This window comes from Acomys minous (assembly GCF_964271855.1).
Source record: "Acomys minous genome assembly, chromosome: 16".
NCBI classification, from domain to species: domain Eukaryota; kingdom Metazoa; phylum Chordata; class Mammalia; order Rodentia; family Muridae; genus Acomys; species Acomys minous.
Window position 1 is genome coordinate 91430934 of NC_140498.1, and position 25526 is coordinate 91456459.

General features: G+C 50.0%; 1 protein-coding gene across 1 annotated transcript in view; it reads right to left on the reverse strand.

The window, feature by feature from the left end:
• Positions 1–4367: 4367 nt before the first annotated feature.
• TAOK3 (TAO kinase 3) overlaps positions 4368–25526 on the reverse strand; it is a 168514-nt gene continuing 147355 nt past the window's right edge. The window contains 5 exon segments of the mRNA XM_084762174.1: positions 4368–4632; positions 6177–6359; positions 13049–13261; positions 14676–14915; positions 25410–25526. Of these exon segments, the coding sequence (XP_084618300.1) occupies positions 4471–4632; positions 6177–6359; positions 13049–13261; positions 14676–14915; positions 25410–25526 (915 nt within the window). The 3' untranslated portion in view covers positions 4368–4470.

Sequence of the window (25526 nt, forward strand, 5' to 3'; positions counted from 1 at the left end):
CATTTAAAAATGTATGTGCAGCTGGGTGTGGTGGCACACGCCTTTAATCCCAGCACTCGGGAGGCAGAGGCAGGATCGCTGTGAGTTCAAGGCCAACTTGGTACACAAATAGAGTTCAGGACAGACAAGGCTACACAGAAATGCTGTCTCAAAACAACAACAACAACAAAAAAACCAAAAAACTCCAAAAATGAAAAAAAAGTGCTCGGAGGCGCTTTCTCTCCCCCCAACCCCGCAAGGTGCTTTGTCTCTCAAGGTAGCCCCAGACTCAAACCTCTGATCCCCCCAGCCCCACCCCTTAGCTACTGGGATTACAGCTGTGCTCCATAGGACTGGGTTTATGTGGCACTGGGAATGGAACCCAGGGCTCTGTGCGTGGTCAGTATGTGCCCCGTCACCTGACTGACATCCCTAGCCCTTGTATACAGATTTTTCTGAATTCTGGCTTTTTAAAAGATTATTTTAAACCATGTGTAGTGGGATGGGATCTGTAATCCCATCACCCTGGGAGGCAGAGGCAGGCGGATCTCTATGAGTTCAAGGCTAGCCTGGTCTGCAAAGTGAGTCCAGGACAGTCAAGGCTACACAGAGAAACCCGGTCTCAAAAACAAAAACAAAAAAGATTATTTTTAAATATGTCTATGTGTATATGTCTGTATGGAGGTATGTGCACATAAGTGCAGTGCCTGTGGAGGCCAGCAGAGGCCAGTGATGGATCCGCTGGAGAATTACAGGCAGTTGTTTATACACACACACACACACACACACACACACACACACACACACACACACACACACACACACACAAACACCATACATATATTCATTTAAATTTAATGTTTAAAAGACAAGTCAAGAACTGAGCATGTGCTGGGTGGAGGTGTAGCTCCATGGATTCCCCCCACCCCCAGCAGTACAGGAAACAAAACAACCTAACAAACATCATAAGAAACTGAAGTCCCCAGCAGGGGAGCCTACCTCATGCCTAATGAAGTCTCCTGGATGACTGTCAAGTGCGTCTCAGGCTTAGGGACTTGGTTATTTATTTATTTTCTCTCTTTGTTTTGAGATGGGGTTTCACTGCGTAACCCAGCAGGTGAGACCAGCCTCTAACAGTTTCCTATGTGATCTTCTACCAGCCATTGTCGGATGGAACCCAGAACCGTGTCCCCTGCCACCCTAGGCCCTGCCACGCCTTCCTTCTCACTCAGGTCCACACAGGTTATGGAGACGCAGTCTGCCCAGGCATCTGGTGCAGGACACACATTCCTTCCTCCTGGCAGCTCGGCCCTGGATCCCTCACAGACAGACTCGGGGAGAAGGAGATTCTATAAATGGCATCTGTTACCTCATGGTTGAGAACTTTCACAAGCTAGCTGGGCATGTCTCACTACAGAGAGAAAAGGATGGAGAGACCAGAGGGGCGTCTGTCTAACTGGAGACTCCCCCTCCCCCTGCGCTGTGAGTTCTGCAATCAGGGCTCAAACAAGACCGCACACCACCGCCGACCGCTGCCTGAGGTGGCGCTAGGGTGGCGACATTCTGTGACATGGTAAGCAGAATCACACGCTTTAACATGTTTTAATACACCACTCATTAAGCTATTTGTTTTCTAAGACGTTATTAGATGCCATTACTGTGATAAAATACCTGAGATAGTCAGTGTAAGAGAGAAAAAGTTTCTTTGGCTCACGGTTGCCTGACTGTTGCTCCGTGCCTGTGGTGACTCGGTGCATCACAGTGGAACAGCGTGACAGAGGTCTGTCTGTCTGTGGCAGCCAGGAAGCAAAAAGGAAAAAGGAGGGTCTTTAAAGATCCTCTCCAAGAGCACACCCACAAAGTCTGAACTTCCTTCCACTGGGCCCTTGCAGGACCAGACACTGGGGACCTCGACATCAGCACACAAGACTCCAAGAGACACTCCCAATCTATGCTGTGCCTACTGCCTGCCTTCTGGCCTTCCTTCCCCCTCTCCCCTTCTCTCCCACCCTCCCTCCTTCCCTCCCTCTTTCCCTGAGACAGGGTCTCTCTGTGTAGCCCTGGCTGTCCTGGAACTCACTTTGTAGACCAGGCTGGCCTTGAACTCCAGAGATCCACCTGCCTCTGCCTCCCGAGTGCTGGGGTTGAGGCTCTGGCCGCCGCACCAGGCTCTAACAACTTTATTTTACCGTGTGGAGCATGATACTAGCAGGCTCAGTGGCCTGGGGAGCTGGACGGCTGTTACCATAGGCTCTCGGAGGAGTTAACGCACGTTACTAACTATTTGTAATTTTACACTTGCCAGGTTTAGTTTGTCACAATGAAACCAACGGGTTTTATTTGTACTTGGCAACTCACCTTTTTTTAGGGTCCAAGAATGATCCTCAGGTCCTCATTCGCAGGAACTATGATGGGGGATGGGGCGACATAGCCCACACTGCAGAATAGAAAACTACATGTGATCTCAGCCTGGCTAAGCAGGTCTAAACAGCCCAGCTCCAGAAAACCTAACACAGGGCTGGCTGTGACGCCTCTAACCCTAGCACTTCAGGGAGATAGGGATTGGGCAGAGGCGGAAGGATCTCTGTGAGTTTGAGGCTAGCCTGGTCTACATTGTGAGTTCCAGAAAAGAAAAGAAAAGAAAAGAAAAGAAAAGAAAAGAAAAAAAAACACCAATAATGACAAGAGAGGAAAATCCAATTTTCAATATGTACGGCTTGCAGAGCTAAGGTTATAGGTGTGAGAGTGTCCTGACCCCAAAACCATATCCCGGAAGTTTTATTTTACTATATAGTTACTCCAGTGAGAGGAAACCAGGAGGGCATGGAGTTTGTACTACAACAGGATCGCTTCCAGTGGGAGTGCTCCCCTGCTCCTTGTGGGGTTCCGTCCTCTTGCCTGCAATTCCATACGGCTCTGCACAGTGTGTACAGTTTGTACTTCTATGGCTAGGGACACTGAGGCTGGACCAGCCTCTCTGAGCATGCCAAATAGTGCATGCACCTCCATCTCGGTCCAGGAGAAGAAACCGGAAGCTGCGGTTTTACCTCGGCATCCTTCTGGGAGGAGCAGCAAAGTTGTGGTGCACGGTTCCAGGAGGGTCCAGCCCTCAGAGTCATCTCCAGCGGCACCTGGAAAGGAAACCCTGCCACAAGAACACAGCCAGGCGATGTGACCAACACTTTTATTTACAAATATAATTAAAAGCCCTGACAGTTAATCATGCTCTTCCTTGGAACCTGAAAAATGTTTTGTTTTAAAGTTTTTTTTTTTAAGGTGCATGCAAAAGGAGTAAAGCCTTTTTTTCTTCATCATTTTTTATTGTAAGAAAATACACAGTTTGAAAGGATGAATAATGCAATATTTATGACCAAAGATAGGGGGCGTGGGTAGGGGAAGGAGAAATAAACAGAGATGATCGGACAGAAAAGACATTGAACTCCAGAGATAGACCTGGAAACCATGGGAAGGTGGGCATGGGGGCAGGGGAGGAACAGGAGGAGGAAGTAAAAAAATTTTGATCAGAGAAACAGTTAAAATACAATATGAAAATAAGCAATTCCTCTCCTTAGATTCCCTCTATACACAAAATACATGATTTGCCAAAGCCCAATTTTGTGCTACTGGGATTCTGTGAGCTCCTTAAGTGTATTCGCACCGTCTGCAACGGCAGAAGATGCCAGGATACAGTAGACCAGGCTGACGGCAAGGCAAACCCTTGCCGGCAGGTTCTTAAAAATCACAAGATCTTTTCACCCCACCCACCCACCCCGGCCCCAAAATAGTAATAATATGTTACCACTTCATATGTACATCACAATTAGTTCCTGTAAAATGTATCAAATTTTCAATCTTTAATAAAACTTTGTTTTTTTTAATTCCTGATGAATAAATACCAAAAAAATAAAATAAAATAAAATTATGCAGCAGCTGGTTAAGGTGTAAGGCTGCGGATTTTGTCTCTCTCCCCCTTGGCATGTATTATGTATTTAGTTTTCTTTCTTTTTAGGTATTTGCTTGCTTGCTTGTTTCTGCTTTGCTTTCACTGGTTGGTGACAATGAGGGATTGCTCAGAGCAAGACCATCCGTGTTCCATCGCCGGTTGTTGATTGACAGACCCTGAAACCACCTCCAAGGTTTTCACCAGAACATCCGTGAACCACATCGGTACCTCGATGTGGGTGGTGGACAGTCGGGGCGGCCGGGTCTCGGCCAGCACTGAAAGTTGACACGGGGGAGGAAAGGGCGGGCCCCTGATGGAGTAAGAGTAAACAGGCACTAGTGCAACACGATGTCAGGAAGAGTAAGAGAGAGAGAGAGACAGAGAGAGAAAGAGAGAGAGAAAGAGGGAGGGGGGGAGAGAAAGAGAGAGTGTGTGAAGTGAGAGCAACGCCCGTTAAAATGGGGAATGTAGTTTTGCAGGGTCTGAATTTTTTTGTTTTCTTTTTTTCATTTTTTTTTTTTTTTTGTAAATGGCAAAAAAATTTAATCTCATCTATAGTCCTCCTTAGGAAAATCTAATGTCACCAAATTCCCAAATCCCATTCTGAGGCTCTCCATGTCAAAAGTCTCCGTTTCTCGCTCTTGCCTTTCCAGGAGAATTTTGATCCTCTCACTGCGTTCCTTCTGCAGGGCAGCCAGCTCCTCTTCAATCTGCACAAGAACAGAAGTAAGTGGGTATCAGTGCCAACCCCTCACCTCCACAGCCATCACACACACACACACACACACACACACACACACACACACACACACACACACACACACACTCCAGCAGGAAATAGCCTCGACCTCAGAGAAGGGAGTGCAGCAATAATGTGTCCTGGATTTGACCCACTGTGTTTCAAACTTGCTAGGAGTGGGAGCTGGGTGTGGCGGTGGAGGCGCGATGCAGGTCAGTGCCTGCCCTCAGTGGGAGGTACCTGAGGAGGAGCCCAGAGGTCTGTTGTGGTGTCACTCTTCACCTTGTTTTCTGAGCCAGGTGTTCCTGAGCCTGGAGCTTCTGTTTCAGCTAGACAGGCCATCCGGAGCATCCCTAGGATCCTGCTGTTCCCGCCTCCCCAGCGGTTAGGGTTTCAGGCTGTCTGATCCTCACACTCTCTCAGCCAGCGTTTCACCCGCCGAGCCACCTCCCAGGTCCACGGGTTGCTTTGTGTGCATACACACGTGTGCATGCGTGTGTAGGTTTATGTGGTAGCCAGAGGACGATGTCTGGTGTCGTTCCTGGGGTACCGTCTACCTTGTTTATTGAGGTGGGACCTCTCGATGGCTGAGTAGGCTGGCCCGCCGGTGAGACCCAAGGAGCCGTCTGTCTCTAGCTCCCTGTGCTGGGATGGGAAGTGTGAAGCCCCCTACCTGGCTCGGATGGGAAGTGTGAAGCCCCCTACCTGGCTCGGATGGGAAGTGTGAACCCCCATACCTGGCTTTGAAATTTGTTTTCATGTTGGTGTTTGGGATAGCACTCATGGCGTCGTGCCTGCACAGCAAGCCCACTGGGCTATCTCCTCAGCCCCAGCCCTGAGATGCTTCATGACACAGCTTCCGGCTGACACTCCCTAGTGCGCTGTCTGGAGCAAGGCATAATTCAAGTGGGAGCACTTGTGCTACTATATGCGGCAATATCAACCTATATTTCCATTTGTTAAAATTTTTAAAAATTTCATTATTTATGTCTGTGTTTAGGTATGTGCATGTTAGTAGAGTCTGTGGAAGCCTAAGTCAGATCCCGTGGAGCTGGTGTTACAGGTGGTTGCGAACTGCCTGATGTGGGTGCAGGGAACTGAACCCTGGTCCTCTGGAAGAACAGCAGCAAGCGCTCTTAACCTCTGTGCCATCTCGTTAGAACCTCATTTTATTTCTTACTTAAAGAGCCGGGTTGATAATTTCTTTTTGTTGGAAAAAAAATCAACTCTTATTTGATTTTCTTAGGCTCCTGGGCAGCCATGCGGGCGTCCCGTAGTTGTTTTGTAAGTGACATCATCCAGCTGGCTAAGATGGCGGGCTTCCTAAGCAGAATCCCAGAGGGCTCAATCACCTTCATAGGCCATCATGTCCCAGATCTGGGGACAATGTCTGCCTTTCTTGGGTCCCAGAGGTAAACGGACAGTCTGACCTCTGGTCACTGGGGAGGGCCCCATACAAAACTCCAACCCTCCGGCATCCCAGCCCCACTGCCTGCCTCCCAGGGAACAACTTACCTTCTGCTCGAGATGCGCTCTGCGTAGAGACACCCTCTGCTCCAGCTTCTGTAGCTCCCGCTCGTGCTGGGCCTCCGTCTGCATCTTGATTTTGCTCTGGTAGGCGTTGAGCAGCTCCATCTCCTGCTGGAGCTGTAGTCTCAAGGCCTGGCACTCTGCCTCTTGCGCCTCGTCTAGCCGTAACTGTGGGCACAGAAGACACGCGCTGTATATAAGGCAGTACACTCTGTGCCACCCTGGCGGTGAGTGGGAACAGTCTCCTTGCTTGGGCTTGGGTAGAAGGGTAGAAACCCACGGACACTGCAATTTGCATTTGAGCCAGTGGAGTCTGAAAACACATTTCCTTCAGTGCTGGGCCCCAGATCCTGGGAAGGCTGCCCACTCTAGTGGCTGAGCCTATGTGCTCTGGAGGTGAACCAGCGAGCTGAAGCAAGGCTCTGCCACTCGGGGTGGCATTTTGCTAACTATTTAGTCTCCTTTGGTCTCATTTCTTCCTTCATTCCTTTCTTCAAGAAAACAATAATAATTCCCATTAAGATTGGAGTTAGTTTTAAACCAAAGACTCCATATCCCAGGCCTAGGACTCCACGTGGACTACAGTGCTCAAAAAACAGCAGATGTTACATCATTTTGGTTTTGACAAGACTGTGTCCATATTTAAACACCTTTAACTATAAAATCATGATGCCCTTTAGACATACTTAGTGCTACAGAAGTGAATCCCACAATCACACAGTGTGAAGACCACGCCACCATAGTTGTTATGACCAAACAATTCATACTGACCACGGTTGTGGCTACACATGACATCTTAGTTACCAATCCATAACCCCAGGGGTTCAAATTCTCACCTCTTGAGAGCACCTGGTACCCACCAGGGGCATATTTTGCTTCTTAAGCAGTGGGACCCAGACACACACACAGCCTGGCCCAGTGCCCTTTGTGTCCATGTGAGCATCCGGTTTTTCCCTTCAGTACCAAGATGCTCAGATCCTGTGTGGAGATGAGCTAAGCCCATCTGCGGGAACACGAAGGCCAGAACCCAAAGCTGCTCCTGTGTCAGACCTTAGCAGAGCACAGGTTAGGTCCTCTGGCCTAAGCTTGGGTGTATCCCCACAGTAGCCCCTCAGTGTCCCTGGGACCACTGACGTCAGAGCCCCTGAAACAGACAGTGTGGCTATCCTGAGTTTCTCTCCCCAGAGTCATCTTCAGCTGATCTAGGCCTGTGACAAAACTGACACTGTGTCCTGCAGCGGGAAGTGATTTTGGAAATGTTAAAGCTACATGTAGAGTGTCATCTTTAGTTCTTCTGTGGGAAACACATGGAGTTACAGGGGGAAGTGTGTTTTCTGAGTCCCAGCCTGTGCAGTCCATGTTAGAATCCACTGGGGGACAAAGGCGGGGTTGCTGTACACGTGCTGTACACACATAGTCAGGCTGAAGCCAGAAGAGCTCACAGAGTAGGGTGAAATGTTCTGTGGCTCTCAGCAAGAACTGCTATGGCCTTTCTCCTGATTGAGAAGTTCCACACTAGGAACTAGGAACTCTATTCCTAGGCGTTAGCTGCCATGAGCCCTGCGCATGCGGCTGAGGGCTTAGACCACCAGCGGGCAGCTGAGAAGTGTCTCCAGCTTCCTCTGAGACAGGGCCTCATGCAGGCCATGCTGGAGCTGGAGCCTGTAATGCAGCCAAGGATGACCTTGGATTCCTGATCCTTCTGCTTCCACCTCCCAAGGGCAGATGTGCACCACCATGCAGGGATTGCAGGTGTGCACTGCCATGCTGGGATTACAGGTGTGCACCACCATGCAGGGATTGCAGGTGTGCACCGCCATGCAGGGATTACAGGTGTGCACCACCATGCAGGGATTGCAGGTATGCACCGCCATGCAGGGATTGCAGGTGTGCACCACCATGCAGGGATTGCAGGTGTGCACTGCCATGCAGGGATTGCAGGTGTGTACCGCCATGCAGGGATTGCAGGTGTGCACCACCATGCAGGGATTGCAGGTGTGCACCGCCATGCAGGGATTACAGGTGTGTACCGCCATGCAGGGATTGCAGGTGTGCACCACCATGCAGGGATTGCAGGTGTGCACTGCCATGCAGGGATTACAGGTGTGTACCGCCATGCAGGGATTGCAGGTGTGCACCACCATGCAGGGATTGCAGGTGTGCACTGCCATGCAGGGATTACAGGTGTGTATCACCATGCAGGGATTACAGGTGTGGCCCGCCATGCTGGGATTACAGGTGTGCACTGCTATGCAGGGATTGCAGGTGTGCACTGCCATGCAGGGATTCTAACAGTGCTGGTAACAAAGCTGAGGACTTCCTGCATGTTAGACAAGCTCTCTGCTACCCCAGCCTGCAGCTTCCTTTGTTTCTGGTGTCCAGTCATCCTCAAACTTCACTCTGTGTCAGCTCCGTCCACGCAATTCCAGGTGCTAGAAACCACAGGAGTTCCAGCTTTGGGCATTTTTCACCCACAGCCATACATACAGATGCACTCTAAGGTTTGCAATAACGTGGGTGGATATCACGCTTGCTTCCTACACTGGCTTAAGCAGAAGAGAAGGATGCAGGGCACAGGAGGAGCAGGCAGTGTAACTCAGCTCACAGCCTCCTCCCAAGGGCAACTCAGACCCTGCCTGTACTACTTGGTAGTGATGGGACCCCTTACTCCTAAATGCCGGAAACTGGAGTGCTATAGCCCCTAGGCCCAAAGTGGCCATGTGTCTGTTTATAAATAAAATTTTACTAGGGCATGATGTCTCTCTCACATGTGCGCACACACACACACACACACACACACACACACACACACACACACACACCTCACACATGTCATTTTTGACTACCTTTGCAGAGATGAGCTGGCTAGTGTGACGGATACCTTGTGGTCCACATGGATTACAATTTTGATCTGTCTCTTTACAGAAAAATTTAAAAAGTGCCAACTTTTGTCCTGAGACTCTTGTCTTGAGCAGTAATACTGTTCTCTTCTTTGGCCATTTTCCTCATCCTGTGGCTGCCATCTTATATAACATGGTCACTGGACATCTGCTGCAGAGCCAGGCAATGCCATAGGTACTATGACTCCAGCTAACAGGACAGGACCCAGGCTGGGGTTGTGGGTGGGTTGCTAGAGCGGGGAAATGCATGCAGCCCTGGTCTCCAGCCCTGAGTAAACAGGGCATGGTAATGAACACCTGTAATCCCAGTGGGAGGTGGGAGGCAGGAGGATCAGAAGTTCAAAGCCATCCTTGGCTATACAGTGAGTTCCAGGCCAGTTTGGGCTAGGCTACAAGAAACCTGGTCTAAAACAACCGTAAGACCAAGACAAGAATCCTAGCAATACTGTCCCCATCGCCTTTGCCTTGTCTCTTGCTCATGATGTCATTCATCATCCACTTACGTCACTCGCATCATCTTGGTGAGACGTTTTCATGGGACCTCACCTCCTAGCAGGGTTTGTCGCCATCAACTGCCTCCTCCTTGCCTCGATCCTCGGCTTCTGAGACTCTGCATATTCCCGCCCCCCCCCCCCATGTTTTTCTCCCCACTCTGCTTCTTTCCCAGCTAGGCCCTGCCAAACAGGCTCTTAGAAATGTGGCTGCTCTGGGGAGTTAGCCCCCACCCTCTCCAACTGCTCTCCCTAAGGCCTCCCGTGTACTCTACGAGCGTCTGTTGGGCAGATGCTGGCATACCGATGGGATACATGCTCTGGATTTGCCTTGGGGAGGTGGGGGCTAGCTCTCCTGTTCTCTCCCCTCGGTGTGTCTGTTTATCTGCTGGACAGCTTCACCTGGGCTGTTTCCCAGACCCCTGAGCTCAATACGACCATTACACCCTCCTCCCCTCCTGCTTCCATTGCACAGCCTGTCCCACTGCCTTCTAAATAAACCCACACTGTCACCCAGAGACTTGGATCCTCCCTCAAGCCTTTCTCATCTTGGCCCTGTCGCCAAGCACACTCCCTGGACCTCTCGCCTGTCTCTCAAACATGGCCACCTCCCCCTTCATCCCAGTACCACAGCTGTAGTGCAGCTATCATCCTCTGTGACCAGGCAAGAGCGCCACCACCGTAATGGGCTCCATCACTCTGGCCGTTCTCCACATGTCTCAGACAGATGGTCCCCAAACAGCAATACGATGCTGACTCTTAGTGACGGTGCATTGTGAAGCCTGTAATGACCTGTGACCTGGCCCCTGTGCAACCCTCCTGCCTCGTTCCCAGGCAAGATCTTCCCTAGCTCCACACATTTCAGACAGAACCGATGCCTCAGAGTTCTTCAGATGGGCAACTGTTTTCCCATGCCTGCACCGGCAGCTCCTCAGCCTAAATAGCTGTGGTAGTGAGGCTGCTCCTGCCACTCTAGACCAGGCTAGCCCTCCTGACTCCACCGCTGCCTTCTTGTTCTTGCTCTACCCTATGTGCAGTGCAGGGGCTGCAGCCCTTTTTTGATGTTGTTTCTCCCATTATCCCCAAAGGACCAGGTTAGGGGATGAGGCGACAATCATCGTAGCACTCCAGGATGCTTGGGGCACAGTGCAGACACTCAAATCCTAGTGGACGGATGGACGGATGAGGGCAGGAATGAGTGCAGCGGCACCCATCCTCAGCTCAAGACTATGTTGAAGCCTCTTCCTATTGGCAGAAGCCTCCTTTAACTATCCCCTCTGCTTGCTGCACATCTGTCTGCCTCGGCTGCTGCTGAGGATGCGAAACGGTGTCCTGTATGCAGTTTCTTCCTTTTGAGAGACACTCTTTACTTTTGAGACAGGGCCCCATGTAGCCCACGTTGGCCTTGAACTCGTGGCTGGGGGATGACCTTGGGCTTCCAATCCTCTTGCTCCGCCTCCCAGGTGCTGGTTTCTGTGGTGTGGGGCATGCTAGGCGAGCGCTCTACCCCATCCCTTGGAAGTGAGAGTGCCTCTAGTCCCTCCGCTGTACTGCACTGACTAAAGCTACTGTCTAAAGCCAGGAGGTCACCAAGGTCTGCTGCTCCCGTGGCTCCCTCTCCTGGGAACTATGGCTCTGGCATCTGTGACGCGTGCTTGCCTGGCCCCCTGTTCTCTTACTACTTGTCCTTGGGGATCTACATCATCTCAGCCTTCAAACATGGACAGCGACTAGCTCCTGTTCCCGGCCCACTTCTCAAACTCCACCTTCTGTCCCTGGTGGAGTTTTGCTTACTCTTAAATGTTACGGCTGCCTTCACAAAGGCATGGGGCCTCTGTCTTTAGTTCCAGTGTCCTTTCTGACCTGCAGATGTCAGTATCTGCATCTCTCTGTGTGGATGCCTATAGGCCTCAGGTGCCATGGCTGCCTTATGCAACTACTGTGCCCATCGTCTGAATTCACCCTCTTTCCTCAACTCTGCCCGTCTCCCATCCACTCCTCAGTTTGCTCAGATGCCCTAAGTGTCCCTCAAATCCTACCCACCCCTCGCCATGTCCGTGTGCCTGCTTCCCACCTCCCTTTAGTGCTGTGGTGGAACCCAGGACTCGCGGACACGACACACCAGACAGGCACCCAAACCCTCTCACTATGGAAGAACAACTCACATCCTGCTGAGGGGTCTGACCCCACCCCCGCCCCCACCCAGCTACTCCCTGGCTGTGACAGCTCCTCAGGCTGGTCACTCGTTCTCAGACCCTTTGGAGCTTCTTGCGTCTTTGCGGACTATAACCTCAGGTGGGGCTACTGTTTCTGTTTAGTAAACCACGGGCTGTCAGGGTCGGTTGCTGTGGGATGACATCATTCGATTACCTGACACACCCCTTCCCTAACCTACCAGCATCTTGAGCATCTTAGGATGCCTGGCACAGTGGCAAACCAGGAGGGGCTGGCCTGAGACGAAGACGGGAGAGGTGCATGAGGGGTCCTAGTCTGCCTTTCTCCTTCCCTTCTTTTCCTGCATCCTTCCCCCTTCTTTCTCCCCTCCCTCCTTCCTTCCCTTCTTGTCAGCATTGGGGCTCCCCTTCAAGTGGTCTACTGGTGAACTACACCTACAATCATAGTGTTGCCAAGACTAGGTCTTGCTAGTAGCCCAGGCTGTCAAAGTCCTCTGCCCTGGTTGTCTGAATGCGGGGACCACAGGTGTGTGTCATGGCTCCCAACCCAATCCTCTTCCTTGAACTCTGGGCTCGCCCTCCAGCTCTGAGCCCCAGATACACACTCTCCTCATCTGACCTTTGCCCATGCAGGCCCATGTATTCTGATGGGTTTCTTTTACGGCTCCCGGTATCCCCAGGCCAGCTTCCCTGTTCCTCCTTGTCCTTCCGAGGCCCTGGGTACCCCACAACTAAGTACTCAGTGTGCTTGGCTATTACCGCTTACTTACATGACTTCCCAGTTTCCCTGACTCAGCATGAGACCGCGGTCTCTGGGCCTAGTGCAACGTAGCATGTGGAGGTGTGGCCAGAGTTCATTGAGAAAATACCTCTGTCTGTCTGTCTCTATCTTTCTGTCTGTCTGTCTGTCTGTCCCCTCACTCGACCATGAGCTCAGAGGCAGCAGGGTCATGCCTGACGTTAGTTGGGCAGTGGTCAGTAAACCCCTGATAACCAAGCAGGTACACACACGAGGTACCCATCCCATCTCCTCCTCCCCGCGTGCCCCAGGCTGGACCGGCACTGCTCCCTCAGCTCCATGTTATAAGAGGTGTTCCAGCAAGTATCCACGCGCGGGCTTGGCTGTACTCGGCGTCTTCGCTTTCTTCCGTTCCTCGGGCAGGAAAAGAAGCCAATAATATATCCTAAACCAATACATCCCGGAAGGTGCTTGGGGGATGGAAAGCCGGGTCTTGAATTGTCTTGAACTCCCAAAGGCTCTTGCAGCCGTGGCAGCAAAGCTCCCCACTTACCGCTTGAGAGGCCATCATCTCGTTTATGCTTTGTTCGTACTGCTCGGCCAAAACGGCCAGCTTCCTCGTCTGCTCGTCTTTCAGCGTCTTTAAGATCGTTTTGTGCTCGTTCTTTGGAGTGACTTCCAACTGGTGATTTTTGAGTGCTTTGTACTGTTTGGTCTGTACTTTGCAAGTGTCCTGAAACTGTTTTTTAATTTGCATTTCCATGGCCTGGTAGATTTAAAAAAAAAAAAAGTGGCAAAGAGAAAAAGAGACACGAGTCAGTCTACAAGGAAGTCCCCCGGGGTCATATGACACGATTCCCACACACAACAACCATCAGTCCAGAAAATGACAGGTTCGGCACAGGACACGGGTAACGCTAACCAGTGCTCCTTTTTTTTTTTTTAATGGATGATATGGATGAAGTGATTTTGAGTTGACAAATGTCTTTAGGAAAAGAAATGGATTATAACAGGGAGAACAAATATTTGTAAGCTAATGGTGGGATATTATGAAGCTTGTTAAAAGGCTGGCAATTATTTCTCTGGTTTCCCCCAAGTCTTTTTATTTTTCAATATTTTTATTTAGTTTTAATTTGTGTGCATTGGTGTGAGGGTGTCAGATCTTAGAGTTAGAGACAGTTGTGAGCTGCCATGTGGGTGCTGGGAATTGAACCTGGGTCCTTTGGAAGAGCAGGCAGTGCTCTCAACCACTGAGCCATCTCTCCAGCCCTCCTCCAAGTCATAAGTGGCTCCTACTGTTTGCTGTGTTCCTTTCTCTGGTGTACACAGCCATGTGTGCACTATTTCCTCTCAGTTCCTAGTAAGAAGGGGGTGGCACTGTCCAGCCAGCTGCCTGCTGCCGTGGCTCGCGGTGCCTGAGACGCTGATGAGGAAGAACACCCACACAGCACTTCACATCCCAACCCATTCCCACTCGGTTTCCATAGAAACTGAGGGAGAAAAGTGACTTTGGGCCTTTGATCACATCCAGGATGCTTTCAGGACCTCACATCACATTTGCACTCTGTTGAGTTCAGGGAGAGGAGTATCTGGAGGCCTCACGACACTCTGCTGTCATGTGTCACTTCTGCAACACTCGGGGCTTCTGGTGGCAAGGGTCAAGGATGTGCCTAGCGTTTGCCTTGAAGAGACACGTGCCATCGTGACTAAGAGTGGCCTGCATTTGCGCCAGCACTGACGGTGGCCTCTCATTTTGACACACGCCAGTGGCTGAGGACACAGAACCTGCCGCCCAGAGCGATGCAAGGACTAGGTGCAGCCTGTGAGGGCCAGAGGGTCCCTCCATTTATCCTGCAGCCTGGAGAGCCAGTCCCAACTCCCAGGCACGTGCGATTTCGTAACTTTGCTACTCTTATGAATCGTAATGTAAATCTCTGTGCTTTTTAACAGTCTTGGGTGACCCCTGTGGAAGGGTGATTCAAGTGTCTCCTGAGTTCTCCTTGTTTACTTTACACTTTTTATTTTTATTTTATGTATATGGGTATTTTGCCTGCACGTATGTCTATATACCATATGTCTGCCTGGTGCCCACACGTGGAGAGACTGCTATCGTGGGGGTGGCCACGGATATGCCTGTTTGGTGAGGATGCGCTCCGGGCTCGGGGTCGCTGCCCTCTCACCTTTAAGTTTTTCGGCTGTTGCCGAAGCTCCATGACGTGCTTCCGGTGCAGCTCCCGCTCCCGCCGCTTATTGTACTCCAGCTGGTTCTCCAGCTCCGTCTGGTGCTGTAACCGGATCAGATCCATGCGGAGCTTCTGCAGCGTGTGCAGCTGTCTGTACTCTAGCTCTCGGGTGGACTCATCATGCCGGATCAGCATGGCGTGCTCCATCTCCTTCTGCGTCCTCTTTTTATTTAGTTCCTGTACCCGGGAGCAAAAGATGAATGGAGAGAGATGAGCGGAGGGGAAAGGGACGACACACAGCGCGGTGAGGGATGGCGCTGAACTAAGTCCGTTAGTGTTTGCAGCATGACTTAATGAGGTCAGGGGGGGTGTGGTCTGTTCTGTGATGAGGTCACCACTCAGAAGGTGGAGACTTCAAGCAGCCGTAACTGCATTCTCTGGGAAGTGGGATTAATCCCACCTGGATTTTCCTGCCTCACAGAGGGCCCATGACATGCTAGGCTTCGGTTTGGTAAAGCTAGGGGCTCCCATGCTATACCCATTAAAATCATTTGCGGACACACACCCTTACATTCTGATTAATTCTCTGGGATTCCGATTTTCAATTTTAAAGCCTTCTCCAGGAAACTCTGCTATGTGACCAGTGTCAAGAACCAGGCTAAAGACCTAGAATGTCTGCATTGCCCTCAGCTTTCGGGGAAATACCCTGTTTTCATATATAACAGAAGTAGGCCAATTATCTATTTTTAAAAAGCAGAGCTTAGGGCATGCTGGGAGAAACTGGAGGACACCGCTCTCCCCTTAGTAACCATTTGCTTCTTTTCACTTTTCTTCCTTCCTTTCTTTCTTCTTTTTTTTTTTTTCCTTTTTCTTTCCTGTGGCACTGGGGACTGAACCCAGAACCTTGTACATGCTAGGCAAGTGCTCTACCACTGAGCCGCATCCCCAGGCCTTCATTCGTGCCCATCTGATGCCTTTTCTCCCTTCTTCTTCTTCCTTGGAGAGTAGGGAATGATCCAACAGGAGAACAAAAGGTTAAATGAAACATTTTTACCCACTAACCTGAGACTATTTTCATCTCTTACTCCAAACTGGGGACTGAACCTCGGGCCCTGGGCTTGCTGGACCGCTGAGCTACATCCTCGGACTCTTCCTAAATTCACCAGTTGCAAAGACCTAACCCATGAGCCCTGGATTCATGCTAGTGTTGGCTAAGCTGTGGCTGCTGCCCTCGACTTGGGGGACACTCTAATGGCGACATGTAAGGTAGACGCATGTTAAAGCAGGTGCTGGTCTCGATGCTGACTGGATCCAAGGTGGGCGGATGGCCTAACCTGGGCCAATTTATTTCCTCTCCTAGGAGTGTGGAGCTGGGACCCAGGGCCAGTTGTCTCTGTGGTGGCTGGGGTGACGGCACACACAGGAACTATGGGGTGTCATCATATGGGTGAGGCTTATATAAAGCTAGACTTCAGAAGAGAGGGGAGTTGGGGGAGAAGGGAAGAGGGGGAGGGAAGGAGGGAGAGAAGGAGACAAGGAGGGGGAAAGAAGGGGAGAGGGAGGGGAGAGAGGGAGGGAGGGGGAGAGAGAGAGAGAGAGAGAGAGAGAGAGAGAGAGAGAGAGAGAGAGAGAGAGAGTGAGAGAGAGGCAGTGAGTATTTGTACCAAGTCTTGGTTGCTTTTCAGCCCACCACTATGTCCAGCGCATTAAACTACTACTGAGGGCTTTGTTCTGTTCTGTTTTTTTGTTTTTGTTTTTCCTCCCTGAGACAGAGCCCCGCCTGCTTCTGCCTCCTGAGTGCTGACTGCTGGGTGGCTTCAGGGTTCCAGTACTTCTGCAGGAGCAGCCTGACTTAAGCCAGCCCAAAGAAATTCCAACAGTTCTTAACCAAGGCAAGCAAACAGACTCTGCACAGCTTGAAAAGGGTTACAAAGCAGGGCTGGGAAGAGGCTGCTCCAGAAAACAGTGTGTGCTGCAGAGTTTTGGGGAAGGTGTTCTCACTAGCTGAGAAGGTTGGGGTGGCTGGACTTGGCAGGGGGTCAACTGCCTCACCTCTCTCTTGGCATCTGTGAGGGGAGGAGAAGACTTGAGGTGTTAGCGTTCACAGGGATGTTAGTAATGGGTGACTCTAAGTAGCTTGCATACACTGGCCGGCCCTCATACCCATAGCTTCCAGCACCACCATAGTGTGCATTTAGCAAGCATTATTAGTATTGTACATGCATGTAGCATGTGTTGGATACCAACACAGGCACAAGGGATGGAGCTGGAACAAGGGTGTCCCTGGGGCGAATTTTTAAGTTGCAGGAGTAGCTACAATGTAAACATAGTTTAAATGTTTCAATTCCCGAAAGTGAATTCTGCCAGGGCCTCTTTCTCCAGCTCCCCAGCATGTCTCTCTATTGTTTTATTTTTGCCTCTTTGCAAGGACCACCAAACGTCCTCTTTTACAAAGAATTTTTATTCATGTCTATGAGTGTTTTCCCTGCACTATGTGTAAAATGCACCATATGAATGCTGGAAGAGGCCGGAGGAGGGTGTCAGAGCCCCTGGAATTGGAGTTAAAGATGGCTGTGAGCCACCATGTGGGTGCTAGGTTCTCTGGAAGACCAGCCAGTGCTTTCAACTACAGAGCCGTCTCTCCAGCCCCAACTAAATGCCTTCTTTCAAAGATCAGTGAGTGGCCATTAGGTGATACCACAGGAAAGTGAACCTCCCCACAGATCACATGATCAATCCAAGAACTTAAGAGCGGGCCAAGGAAAGCTCTGTTATAAGTGGGTGAAGGTCTCCCTTCCATGGCACTGTGTCATGAGCCCCAGAGCTGGGCTTTATGGCCCAACTGACACTCAAGCTGCTGGGAGACCGAAAAGAAAAGACATCAAGTGAGAGCCTTCAGTGGTGATCACAGGCTTCTCTTCTTGGATGGAGTGACTCCAGGTGCTGAGGGACACCTGCATAGGATGCTCTGGGTGCCAAGAGCACTTGCACTGGACTTTCTGGGTGCATGGGGTGTTCTTTGGGAGTCATCCAAGCAATGCTCAGGTCAGAGCCAGCTTTGGTCCTTCCAGTGACGGGCTGGCTGTGCCTCTGGCAAGCTTTCTACACAGGCAAGGCCCTAACTAAAGCACACTTCAGTTTCTTCAGGCATAAACTCAGGACCTTCCCACCCAGCGCGAACAAGGCTCGTGAAGATGAAATGACAGACCTCAAGAAAATGCATCAGAATGTGACCGTGTGCTATTGTTTTTCTGTGCTCAGAAATGAATAATGAACATAGAATCGCTTAGATTTGGTTTTCACACATTATTTAGAAGATGTTGTGTATGATACAGAAAAAAATGGTTTTGGGTTGCAGTGTCTAGGCTGGCCCCTTCATCTTGGGTCCTGTCTCTGAGTTGGTGAGGTGTAAGATGGCCAGCTGCCTGTACTAGTTCAAGGCACAGGGAACCCTTTCATACCCATCTTCTCCAGAATCCACTGCCATGTCTACAGTGGCAACATGCAATGCGCTTTCATCTTTCTTTTTCTTTTACGTGGGAGTCTTGCTAGGGTGCCCAGGCTGGTTTCCAACTCATACACCTAAGTGATTCCCCTGCCTCAGCCTTAGCCTCCTGGATAGTGGGGACTTCAGGTATGCCCTACGATGCCCACTTCTCAATTAAAAACAAATCATTTCATACAGCTTAATTCTAACTGCGTCCCTGTAAGGTGGCAACCTTGCAAGTGGTGTGTGTGTGTGTGGTGTGGTGTGTGTGTGTGCGCATGTGCGTGCGTGTGTGGTGTGTGTGTGTGCGCGTGTGTATGTGTGCGTGTGCGCGTGTGTGTGTGTGCGTGTGCGTGTGTATGAATGAGACAGTATGGCTGGCATAGATCAGACTGGCCTTGAACTCACAGAGATCCTCCTGCCTCTGCCTCCTGCTGGGATTAAAGGCATGTGCCACCACTCTGAGGCCTCCTTGTAAAGACTTTCCATATGTGACCGTGAGGCACTGGGGGACTCAATGTCTAGTCATGTACAACTTCTGTGAAGCTAAATGGAGGCTACAACTCTGGTTCTCAGGTTTACAACATTTCTGTGAAAAGATGCCCCAGTGAGGTGTGTCTTCCCATGCTCTATTTTTCCAGTCTGTGATAGAATGTTCTAGACACTGATGCTACATTTTATGTTAGAGCCATGCATGCCTGTGGCTTGTATAAAACCACCAAAATCAACTGAACCAGAGGTGATAACATTGGTGACCTTGCCCACCAATGCACTTAGGGTCCATGTTCCCTGAGGGAGAAGGAGGCAGAGGCAGCTGTCTCCTTTTCTGTGAGGCAGGGGCTCTCCCACTAACCCCAACCTCCAGCCCTTTCCAAGTGGTACTTTGAGAGAGGGTCTCGATAAGTTGCCCAGTCTGGCCTCCCAACTCATGATTCTCCTGCCTCAGCCTTCTGAGCGCTAGTGTTACAGGTGTGGCACCCACAGCTGGCTCGGAATACAAACTTCACAGTGATGGTGTGTTGGGCTGTGTAGTTAGCGAGTTCTTAGTTCCGGGTCTTGGGTGGGGTTAAGCGGGCTCAAACAGACTCTGGAGTTCCTTTCTGTTTGCTTCGTGAGCTAAAAGGACCCCTGATGGCTCAGGCAGCTATGAAGGAATTAGGTTTGCTGGTGGAACTACAGATGCCTAAGGGGTGATGATGGTAACTGTCTATCTGTCTGTCTATTTTTAAGTTTTTTATTACTTTATGAGTGTATGTATGTGGGTGCATGTGGAAGTCAGTTCTCTCCTTCCATGTGGTTTTCGGAAATCAAGCTCAGGCCCCCAGACTTGGCAGCAATCACCTTCACCACCTGAGCTGTTTTGCTGGCCCTCTGTGAAATGTATCTAAAACTTTGATCAGAGGTTCCACTTCTGAGACACAGCTATGAAAGTATGTGCGCCTGGAAATGCTTGCTGACTGATTTTTCTGCAGAGCTGGAGGTGGAACCCACGGCCCCATGGATTCTAGGCGCGCTGTCTACCACTGAGCCACACTCAGAACCCACAGCCCCACGGGTTCTAGGTGCGCTGTCTACCACTGAGCCACACTCCGAGATATTAAAAACATACAAAGGTATTCTCTGTAGTGCGGCTACGTTCACCTGAGAGGATGACAGAGGTGGCCAAGGTCAGCCTGAGCTTCACAGGGGACAGATAATGTCCCCCCACCCCCACCCCCACCCCCACCCCAACAGATAATGAAGATGCCCTGAGAGAAGGCGCATTAGATAAAGATCTGTGACTACTGGTAAATCCTGTGACGCTGTGGAGAACAGGGCAGTGCTCCACATGCTTCACAGTAAATGGAGAAAGGCTGAGTTGGAGAGATGGCTCAGAGGTTAAGAGCACTGGCTGTTCTTCCAGAGGTCCTGAGTTCAAATCCCAGCATCTATATGGTGGCTCACAGCCATCTGTAATGATAGCTGGTGCCCTCTTCTGGCAGGCAGGCACACATGCAGGCAGAACACTGTATACATAATATATAAATAAATCTTTAGAGAAAGGTAGACAAAACAGTATGGTGGGCATCTGGTATTTCTGCACTTGCCCCAACCCCCGCCCCCAGCCATCCTCTTCTGCTTTGAGAAAGGACTCCATCTTTGCTGGAATTGGGGTGTCACGTTAAGGAGAGGAGGTTACCCACTTGAGGAATGTTCTGCTAGACATCCTCACTTGGCTGGAAACTGAGGTCGGTACAGAAGTGCTACATGAACAGGGTCGGAGGAGACAGAGCCCAGTGGCCGTGTGCAGGGGAGCCCAGCTCTTGCCTTCTCCATCATGGGAGGTGCTTTTCTAGCACGTCTCCTCACCATTCCTGGCTCGTTCCAACATCCCTGTTACCTTCCCCTTTCCCCCCACAGTTACTTCTGGGGCTCAAGAGATAGCGCCGTAGGTAAGAGAGCTTGCTGTTCTGAGCTGGGTTCCTGGCACACACATGGTGGTGGCTCCAAGCAACTATAATCCCAGTTCTAGGGGGGAATATACCACCTCCTTCTGGCCTCTTACACATGCAGGCAAAGCATCCATATACATAAAACAAAAATAAATGATTCTTGAAAATATTCATTACCATGCTTATGCCAGCCAGAGTTTGTTTCTGTTGCTTGCAGATAATGCCACAAAGTTAAAGTCATCTGTAAGCTATAGGGGGAGGGGATCTAGAATAATGTATGCTAAATAATGTTTGGCTGTCTTGGGGGTAGAACCTAGATGATATGAAGTTATGAAGAAAGGGTAATGTTGATAAAAAAAAAGCACCAATTTTTTATTATGCAAGATGAATAATTCCTGGACCCCTAAAGGACAGCATAATGACAATAGCTTGTCATGCTTATATTTGTAAGGATGGGTCAGAAATCTCTTCAGAAATATGCACTTGCGCATAATGCATGCACTTGCACATAATACATGCACACACACATATACACTTGCACATAAATACATGCACACATATACACTTGTGCATAATGCATTCACACATATATACACTTGCACATAATGCATGCATATACACATGATACATGCACACAATAGTAAAACACATAATAAATGCACATGCATACACAATGAAATGTGCAATGCACAATTACACAATGCACATGCACACAGAGATATACACTGACACATACTGCATACAGTGCACAAACAAACAAGCAACAACTATACAGGGCTAATGGATATCATAATTAATTCAAATACAATAATTTTCCAATGCACACTATGTCAGAGCATAGGGTTATGTACCTTAAGTGTAGGCAACTTCTAGTCCATAGTGAGAAAGAACTTTTCATATTATACTTTATATTTTTCAGTGTTCTTGTGTAGATAGAAAAACATGAACATTTCCATGAACATGGTTCTAGAAAAAAACTAAAAAAAGGAAAATCTGGACCTTTAATAAAAAAAAAAAAAATACTCTCACAGGGTTATCCTTTATCCGTGTGTGTGTGTGTGTGTGTGTGTGTGTGTGTGTGTGTGTTGTGTGTACCACCTGTGTGCTGTGTCCTTGGAGGTCAGAAGAGGGCACGGGATCCCCTGGACCTGCAGTTACAGGTGGCTGTGAGGCACCGTGCAGGAGCTGGATGCACTGAAGAGCAGTGAGCGATCTTAACCGATGAGCCGCCGCTTCATGAACACGGTTGTTGTGCGGCATTAGGGGGACAGTGGTGAGCATAGCTGCCTTCCGTGACCACAGTTGTTGTTGTAAAAATCATGTTGGGGACTAGCTACTTTCTATAACTTTTATTGATTATAACTGACCCCCTTGGCTACAAAATACCCCTAAATATCTGCTTTTGGAATAACAGTAATTGTCAGATGAAAAAAAAAAGATTTTATTTCTAACCAGCTATGGGGCTTTTAACTTTTATTTTTAAAATGTGTGTGTGTGTGTGTGTGTGTGTGTGTGTGTGTACATGGCATGTGTCTGTATCTGGTGTGTGTGTGAGAATGTGAGAGCATGCCATGCCATGCATGCATGTGGAGGTCAGGGTTCTCCTGTCTTTAGCCCCTTCTTACTGTTTGAGCCATAAGAGCATTGAGATTATAGACATGGGTGCACTGTGAGGCCAGCTTCCCGTGGGTGTAGGGGATCCGAACTGGGGTCCTCAGCTTGTACTTTATTCATGGCACCTGCTGCCATAGTTCATTTTCGGTTTCTGGCAGATCCAGAACATTCAGTGCTTAGTTAATTTCTTACCAAAACATAACCCCCTCTCTCTTTTGGTTTTTTGAGACAGGGTTTCTCTGTCTAGCCTTGCCTGTCCTAGACTCACTTTGTAGACCAGGATGGCCTCGAACTCACAGCAACCTGCCTGCCTCTGCCTTCCGGGTGCTGGGATTAAAGGCGTGCGCCACCACCACGCCTGGCATATCAAAAGCTCTCTTGAAGCTGCTGCTTCTAGCTAGACTTAAGTGTCTCAAGTCTCAATCCGGAAAGTAATTTTGATTCTATCCTCATCTCTCCTCTCATTGGCTGCCAGGACTCAGTCTTGTTTCTTTCATTTCTTAAGTCAGGGTTTCCTGCAGCTCAGACCGGCCCCAGTGCTGGCATTGCAGGTGTGAGCTATCACAGCCCAATTGTGTGCTGCTGCACGTGGGGCTGAGGGTTCTGTGTGCAGGCAAACAGTGCCAACTAAGCAGTGTGATCCCGTTTATTCCACTGGAAACTGGGTTTCAGACCCAGCTGCCTTGGACTGTCCCACTGCTGTGTTGTCTGCACCCCGTTTCTCACACTTGATCACTTTGCTTCTAGTCTCTTCTCTCTAAACAGCTTTTCTCAAATGTTTGTTGTTATTCTTGCCCCCGGAATGAACTTTTTCTGGTTTTTCCTCTTCTCTGTTTACTCATATCCCACACAACAGCTCCACTGTCTATGGACTCTGGCCCAGCAGAGGGCCCCACCCCATCACCAGGTCTAGACATCTCTTTATCCTAGAACCCATTTTCATCCCCTTGGGGTAAGTTTGAGCTTCACTAGAAACCCTGCATCCTAATCAACCCACGTGTCACTCCAAACCAGAGCCCCCTCCCCTCTGGTCTACTGTGTGTCAAATCACCACCCTGACCAGAAATGTCCACCACTGTCGCCTTTCCAGATCTCAAAGCACGAACCCAGAGCCTGGCTGGTCTGGAATGGCTGGTGGTGAGCAAATTCCAGTTCGCTTTGCTCTTTCTTCTGGTTCGAACACCGATGAGAGTACACCTGTGAGCCCTGCACTCAGGAGGCAGAGGCGGGAGGATTGACAGTGCAGGGCAGCTGGCCCACACAAGGAGAGTTTGTCTCAGAAAAACAAACAAACAAACAAAAAACAAAAAAGGTTTTCTTTTCTTTTTCAAAACAGGATTTCTCTGTATAACAGCTCTAGCTGTCCTGGAACTTGCTCTGTAGACCAGGCTGGCCTTGAACTCACAGAGATCCACCTGCCTCTGCCTCCCAAGTGCTGGGATTAAAGGCGTGAGCCACCACCACTCGACCAGAAAAGGTTTTCTGAAACACTTGCCCTGGCTCCTCTTCTGTTAATGGTACCTGAAGTGGGTGCTTCCCTCTCGCAGGTGTGGACTGGGTTTTTCTGAACCCTGAGTATTTCCCCCAATGGCTCAGCGGCATGACTTCTCAGATTATTGATGCATTCCTGACAGACTGGCATGCCTTCTATAGCCTCCATTTCATCGAGGGCCATCATGCCCACCTAATCTCCCAAGCTGGAAGACTGGCAGTTTTTTTTTTTTTTTTTAGTTTTTCAAGATAGGGTTTCTCTGTATAGCCTTGGCTGTCCTGTACTCCCTTTGTAGACCAGGCTGGCCTCAAACTAACACTGATCCATCTGCCTCTGCCTCCCAAGTGCTGGGATTAAAGGCGTGAGCCACCACGCTCAGTTTATTATTATTATTAAAGTTATGCTTTGATTGTGTGTATATATGTGTGTGAGTGTGTCCGATGCCAGATGTTGGCATGATGTGTCAACTTCCTTAATCTCTCCACTTTATATTTTCAGACAGCATCTCTCACTGAACCTAGAGACGCCTGATCAGCCTAGACTGGATGGACAGCCAACCCCAGGCATCCTCCTGCCTCCGCCTCCCCAATGCAGGGATGACAGGCCCACACTTGCACTTGGAGCTTCACTTCAGTGCTGGGATCTGAAGTCAGGCCCTCGTGCTTGTGTGGCAGGCACTTTACCTACGGCGCTACCCCCTTAGCTCCACTGTCATTGTTTTTCCAAGTCGTGGGCTTGCAATGTAGCTCAGGCTAGCCTCCAACTCGTGATCCTGCCTCACTCTCGAGAGCAGATCTCACTCTGGACTCCTGTTTGAGAGTGGTGAGGACGGCAGGGCTGACTTTAGGAATGCCTGTCTGATGCAACCTCTCATTTCTGTGCTACAGACTCCTCCGCGCGGGAACTCATAGAGGAAGCCCTCCCGCCTCCCTCGCTGCTCTTTGCCTCTCACCGGGGCAGCCTGGGTCTCACACTGTTGCTTTAGCTCTTCAAAGCCAAGCTGGCGTTTGTCAGGTCACTCCCCTGCCTAGAAGCCTCTGATGGCTCGCACTGCCTTCAGGGTCCAGTCTGAAGGCCTCACTTTGAACGAAGCCTTCAGCCTGCTCCAGCCAGTTCCCCTAGTTTCTCAGGCTGCCTTCCAAACACCCAGATCTCTGACTGCCCACATCTCCAAGTCTCAGCTCCATGCCCCCCATTAGCTGTATGCCTGTGACTGCCCGGTAGGCAGGAGACCGATGCTAGTCTGCTGTGTCTGTTTCCCTTCCCAGGCTTTGGCAGCCAGGTGCTGCTTGGTAGCCCTGGTATCTGCCACAGACAGGGCCTGGCACAAAGGAGGCACTCTGAGGCACCCGATGCCAGAGCGGACGTGGTGATGCTCAGACGTCATTTAAGTGTTTCGTGTAGAGTCACAAAACACGAGGCGACCCCGACAAGCAGGCCAAGAGCGGAAGTTTCCCCCCTGCTCTACCTTGTGTTCTGTCTTGCATGGTAGGATGCCCGCGCGCCTTATTATAACACAGCTTTTCATCTATTTAAGGCTGATCCATATGCTGCAAATGGCTTCCTCTCTTATCAGAGGAAACTTCATTCCCCGGCGTGTTTTTGCATGCGACTCTGGCACTGTGCTAACGGCTATGGCTACGGCCTCAGGAACGGAGGAGACGGACCCCCCACTGCCCCTGGGAAGGCCTCGGCGTGACAAATACCTCCCGAATGTTCTGCTGTTCCACCTCGTGGCGCTTCATCATTATTTTCCGCTTGAAGAAGCGGCAGTTTCTGTCGTAGTACAGTCTCTGCTGAGTGAGCAGGTGGGCTTCCTCCTC